This window comes from Hyalella azteca, unplaced genomic scaffold (assembly GCF_000764305.2).
Source record: "Hyalella azteca isolate HAZT.00-mixed unplaced genomic scaffold, Hazt_2.0.2 contig11181, whole genome shotgun sequence".
NCBI lineage: Eukaryota > Metazoa > Arthropoda > Malacostraca > Amphipoda > Hyalellidae > Hyalella > Hyalella azteca.
The window spans coordinates 1-6,128 of NW_025941189.1; the positions used below are offsets into that span (position 1 = coordinate 1).

Here is a 6,128-nt window from a genome sequence, read left to right on the forward strand (position 1 = left end):
CGCCAGCTAGAAACTTAGTTCGAGTCATTGAAAAGACGAATAAGAAGATTATTAATAAGAAGCATGCTCTGGTCTTCAATCAAACTTGCATAAAAGAAAAGCTTCTGCCGAATTATACTGATATTATTGTATATACGATTGATTAATTAATCTTCGTACCAAGCATGGACCTACAAGTTTGATCGGTGGAAAGTCTCTCATTTATATACTATTCAGGTACTTATAACCTGATAGTCGTGAAGATGAAGGCATTACGGCGCCTTCTGCCCCCACCACGTACAGCGCTCACATCGCAGGTGGTGAGTCGTAGAAGGAGAAACCTAAGCAAACTCGTTGACACTTTCATGCTTGAGAATGTCCATGCAGCGAATAACTTATTGCTCATACCTGAACTACTACAGTTTGTGAATGGAAATATGTATATTTATTGGATAAAAGTAAATCTGTTTAGACTAACTGGTAACTTGGTAAGCTTGATGTTTCCCGAGAATGCTGATTATCCCTGTAATTTTAAAATCTCGTTAAAAAAAAGTAAAATTATAGTGGGTAATTGAAGGAAAACTTTTCAATTTTACATAAAACTCTCTTTTGAATTCCGTTCCTAAATTCAAAAAATAACTTCATTTGTGCTTTCAATTTGATTTATATGTACTCTTTTGAAAATCACACTTCAATTTTCGGTCCAAATCTTTCCAAGTCTCAGTTTTGCTGTAACTTTTCGGTTCTCCCACTATGCATAAAATTCTTTCAAAATCCCTAGACGATAGGTATCTGGGGCGCTCGCCCGCATAGTACCGGTACTTAAATATATTCGGTGTGTAGTAGTACCTCACTCAACGTGCTAAGTGCCGATTCCTTCAGCTTTTGATCAAGCCAATTTTTATGAAAAGTACACTTTTATCTTTCAATTCAAATATTCAATTCTACGTTGCATCTACCCCATGTTACCTATAGCAGTGTTCGCTGAGACGAAGCACTCATGATCCCAGAGCTGTACGCATACTCCTGTCCTAAACTACACAAGAACCAGTTCATATGACTTTTAATGAAATAAATTTTGATGAAGTGGTTCGTCTTGTTCTTAATTTGNGGTTCGTCTTGTTCTTAATTTGAGTATTTATTCAAGGTTAACCACACCCCATGTTACCTTTAGCAGTGTTTGCTGAGACGAAGCACTCATTATCCTAGAGGTGCACACATACTCCTGTCCTAAACTATACAAGTGCCAGTTCATTTAGCTTCTGTTTAACTAAATTTCGATGAAGTGCCCTGTCTTATTCTTAATTTAAATATTTTTTTAAGGTTAACTCTACCTGTAGCAGTGTTCACAGAGACGTTGCTCCGGCACTGACAGCGACTCTGGGGAGGCTCGGCTGGAGGAGCTTCTGAAGACGCGCTTCCCTACAGCCTCCGCCGTCCGCGTACAGGACATCTCCGGTGACCCACTATTGCTGACTCACCCTACGTTTCTTCTTGACTCGGCTTGCCTAAGCGCTGTTTCGCTCAGTTATGCTATCTTGATTTTGTCATCTCGGTTTTGCCAGCGATGCTCTTTTATCCGCGTTATTTTACGTAAACTCTGAAAATTTTGTGAAAATTCTAAAAAACTGCATATCATATCCTACAGCAAATTACTATTTAAACCAAATAATATCCGTATTCGTGGTAACGAAAGTTACCGTGTCTTGCCATTGCACCAGTATCTTGCCATGTGTTTGCCACTACTCCTGTCACTTGTCATGCGTTTTGTCAATGCCCGTCACTTTTGATGCGTCTCGTCATCGCAGTTTGTAATACAAGCCTCTGCTCCTAGACTCGCGAAGCATAACCAGAAATTCTATTAACAAATTTTCGCGCTTTGGCAGTTTTCACACCCGAACTACTATATATGTATAGTCGTGTGTTCTCTTACGCATGGTGCAAACTTCGTCAGTTGTAAACATTTCTATAATGTAGAATTTATGAATAACGAAACGTCCAAATATGGTGCGGTGTTGAATCGTAAATATTTCATATACTCTAAGAGAGAATTTCACTTTCGAATATAAATATGTAATAATTATGAAAATGCATATTGAAATCAAGAAGAATTTCAGCTTGGAAAATCGTTCATTGTTTCGACTCGTGCTATCAAATGAAGTCGATAAATTTTAAATTATACATTTTCAATTATTTTCCTGAGATATCTCAAATATATTTTCTCTCATACTGTTTAATAACTTGTTCATCTCAGGTGGCTGTGGGTCAATGTATGAAGTTTGGGTAGAATCTTCCGACTTCCAAGGACTGAGTCGCGTGAAGCAACACAGACTTATTACAGAGGTGAGGCTGTCACTTAATTTTTTATTATTGTTAAATCCAATAGAGTTATTTTCTTAACTTCTTACACAGGAAGCGACACAACCTTATTACAGAGGTGAGGCTGGCACTTAATTTTTTATTTCCTTTAAATCCAATAGAGTTATTTTCTTAACTTCTTACACACGAAGCAGCACACATTAATTGATAGTTGAAACTGTCGATTTATTTTGTAATAAAATGTCTAGTGTTGTTTTCTGGCACTTCTGACCCGCGCAAAGCAACAAAAAATCGTTACCGAGGTGGGACTTTCAGATATTTTTTTAATTCTCTAGTGTTACTTTATTTTATAAAAAATTAGGCATTTTTTGTAACAATTTGTTTGTAATATATTACATGCTTATTGGAGCATGTTTTTTTGGTACCTTGGTAAGAATTCCTGTTTACTCCGGGATTATCAGTTCAACAGATTTAACAGTTCATGCAAATCAATCTGAGCTGCTTAGACTAAAGCTAATAATTGAAATTATAATAATAACTAAGTAACATAATCAATATCAATTTTGTCTTGAATTATGGAATGGTTAATCGAATATCTGCGGTGCCTGGGCAGGCGCTCGCCGAGCAGATCAAGGACATGCACGGGCTCAGGATCTCCACGTCTGTCCCTGAGTCTTGATCCTATCGAAGATCCTGATGATCAGATCACTCTCTCCTGGTGATCTTGCTGATCATTAGATGTTCTTCTGGAGATCTTGCTGATCATTAGATGTTCTTCTGGTGATCTTGCTGATCATTTGATGTTCTTCTGGGGATCTTGCTGATCATTTGATGTTCTTCTGGTGATCTTGCTGATCATTAGATGTTCTTCTGGAGATCTTGCTGATCATTAGATGTTCTTCTGGTGATCTTGCTGATCATTTGATGTTCTTCTGGTGATCTTGCTGATCATTTGATGTTCTTCTGGTGATCTTGCTGATCATTTGATGTTCTTCTGGTGATCTTGCTGATCGTGGGATCACCCCATTAACATCAACCGCGGCTGTGCGCCTGCTTTTCGCAGTCGCAAAGATGACGCCTCTGCATGAGTCATCTTTGGTGTCATTTCTTCCGCTTCTGAACCGACTAATCCATTTGTAGGTTGCTGATTTATTTGAGGCGCTGTCACCATAAACTTGTTCAAGAAAGTCAATAATTTGACACTTTTTCCACCCAAGCTTCACGTGGTCGCGAAAGGATTACTTTATCAAATAAATTTAATAAAATGGGTTACTTTATCAAATATTTTTCCAAAGCTGCTGATTTCTATTTTGTTTTGGCTAGAAGAATCTACGGCTAACCATTAACAGCAAAGTGTCGCTGTGGAGGGCGATTTCTCGTAGCTAAGAACATCTGAGACCGTAATACCAAAAATTGTTACAAGTTTGTAACTCCGTCACTCGATTACTGACGGCTTTTCAAGCTAAACCAACCAATCACGGACGAGAAATCGGCGCTACGTGTAGTTTGGCCACTATGTGTACTTAGGCCGCTATGTGTACTTAGGCCGCTACGTGTAACTTTGGCCGCTATGTGTACTTAGGCCGCTACGTGTAACTTAATATGTGTAACTTAGGCCGCTACGTGTAACTTAGACCGCTATGTGTACTTAGGCCGCTACGTGTAACTTAGACCGCTATGTGTACTTAGGCCGCTATGTGTAACTTAGGCCGCTATGTGTACTTAGGCCGCTACGTGTAACTTAGGTTGCTACGTGTACCTAGGCCGCAACGTTTAACTTAGGTTGCTACGTGTACGTGTACCTAGGCCGCAACGTGTACTTAAGAGAGTTTTGACAGTAAAGGCTCTGATATTTTATTTGATATTGAACGCCACCGCTGGAGAAGCGCTGCCTTTCATGCACTTCATTTCATATTTTTCTATAGTGAAAGGCTCAACATGTACTTCAGAGTTACCACTTTCTAATTTTGAATCTACTTTCTAATTTTGAATACTGACGAGCTTTCTTCTATATTCTTTCTGTACCCTCCTCGAAGACTCTTTACTTTATGCATATAATTTATTTAATTTAATGAGATGTAATCCTGCTCCATTGTGGATTTGTTGTATAGTTTAGCAAAAATACGACGCTGGTAGTATAGCTAAGGAGGTGTCCCACTCAGAAAAATTAATGGGACTGTCAAAATAGCGATGCACTTTTCGATTTGTGTCGGCCATCCTGTTCTGTTTGGCAACGTCAACAAGAGCGTATCAGTGCTACGCCCGCTCTCTGCTCGTGCTGTGTGCAGAAAGTGTTACTATTTGGACAATGTGACCCATACACTTCTCTAAGTGATGTAATTTGGCGTTTCACCATGCGATCTCGTCATGGATAAGGCCGAATTTTTTCAAGTCTGTTGAGCAGAATTTGTACAAATGTAATAAATTCTAAAACTCAAAACGGTTTCTGATCCTTCTTGAAAAGAAATGTTAACACCAAAACGAATATACATATACGGGCATCTCGTCTTCTATCTACATTTTACGTTGAAATTTTCTGTTAGGAATTTTTTTTCCTTCACGTGTGATTTCAATTTCAGAATTATTTGAACATTAGTCTTAACGCGTTTTTTTTAAATCACTAAAAAATGAAATATAGTCCACTAAAATGTTTAGAACTAATTCACTTATAACGTCGATGCCACTTGAGCCGCTCCAGCACTCATATCGCAGCCATCAATAAAAACTGTCCATTTTAAAGCAAAATTAAATCGCATTTTCTCGCAATTTAGAAGCAGCCTCATGTCAAAGTTATTATTTGGTTATCGCACACTAAAAACTTAGGTTCTCGCTTATATGATTTGAATTATGTTGGAGATCAGAAAGTTAAGTGAGTGTCAATCAATCGATTGACTTAAGAGTGATTGACCATGTATAAACCCGTTTGACGTTTTAAGTGAGACATGATGGTGATTGATAGAAAATTTGAGTAATAAAATTAATCGATGGAAGTAGTCGTCGAAACCGTTGCTAACCGCCAAAATCTACACATCAGCTCAAAAAACAACTATTAGCAAATAAACAATAAGTGTATCCCATATCTAGTGAAAGTGAGATTTTGCCCAATAGATTGAAGGCCTGATCGACGTTGATTGTAAAGCGCGTTAATCGCTTGACTCAAGCTTTTGTGCAAGCAACTTGATCGTAGTTAAAGCTTTGATTAAGCCTCTTGATCGCTTAAAGTTAAAGCTTTGATTAAGCCGCTTGATCGCGTAAAGTTAAAGCTTTGATTAAGCCGCTTGTTCGTTTAGAGTTAAAGCTTTGATTAAGCCGCTTGATCGTTTAAAGTTAAAAAAAAAAGCTTTGATTAGACCGCTTGATCGTACGGGACGCAGTATAGACCGCTACATGGCCCTTGCCCACAATTCAATATCTATTCCCTTCCGCTCGTAATCACGCTAGAGGGCATATTAGCCTGTGTGATTAAGTGCCTCAAGCCATAGGCGTCATTTCCTTTCCTGGATATGAATCAATCAGCCAGATAACATCAAGCCACCGAAGCAACAGCCGTGGGCAAATAGCCAAACTGTTGCGTGCTTGAATTAAACACAGCCTGGTGTATTCGCGGCTTTTGAAAATAAGCGCCTGACATAACAGCGCCGTTAAGTCACAGCCACTGCTTCATGGCGCTCTACTCCACAGGCCAAAGCGCAAACCGCCGTCCCTATAACGCCATGCCCCGGCTCTCCCCCTTCGCAGCCAGCAGAAGGCTTTTCTCGTTGCCCGATCAGTAATGCGCCTGGCGCGATGGAGGGACCTAACCTAACCAAACCTAACCTAACCTATCCTGG

At 39.2% G+C, this 6,128-nt stretch overlaps 1 protein-coding gene across 4 annotated transcripts; it reads left to right on the forward strand.

Moving 5' to 3' along the window:
• The first annotated feature begins 146 nt into the window (after window positions 1-146).
• On the forward strand, window positions 147-3,852 carry LOC108678233 (bolA-like protein 3). Of its 4 annotated transcripts, none has more exons than XM_047882733.1 (4): window positions 147-299; window positions 1,320-1,437; window positions 2,234-2,322; window positions 2,912-3,852. In XM_047882733.1, exons 1-4 carry the CDS (start codon window positions 243-245, stop codon window positions 2,975-2,977), a joined length of 330 nt encoding a protein of 109 aa, XP_047738689.1. In that variant the 5' UTR covers window positions 147-242; the 3' UTR covers window positions 2,978-3,852. The 4 variants fall into 4 exon arrangements, with proteins under 4 accessions (XP_047738689.1, XP_018022088.1, XP_018022089.1 ...); XM_018166599.2 differs by having other exon boundaries at window positions 1,323-1,437; XM_018166600.2 differs by having other exon boundaries at window positions 1,332-1,437.
• The last annotated feature ends 2,276 nt before the right edge of the window (window positions 3,853-6,128 follow it).

What these genes read in the sequence shown, in the direction of transcription:
- LOC108678233 (XM_047882733.1), top strand. Translation starts at nt 243, where the DNA reads ATGAAGGCATTACGGCGCCTTCTGCCCCCACCACGTACAGCGCTCACA. An exon ending in CAGCGCTCACATCGCAGGTG is followed by an intron (nt 300 to 1,319) that starts GTGAGTCGTAGA and finishes CTCTACCTGTAG; the next exon opens with CAGTGTTCACAGAGACGTTG. An exon ending in AACACAGACTTATTACAGAG is followed by an intron (nt 2,323 to 2,911) that starts GTGAGGCTGTCA and finishes GTGCCTGGGCAG; the next exon opens with GCGCTCGCCGAGCAGATCAA.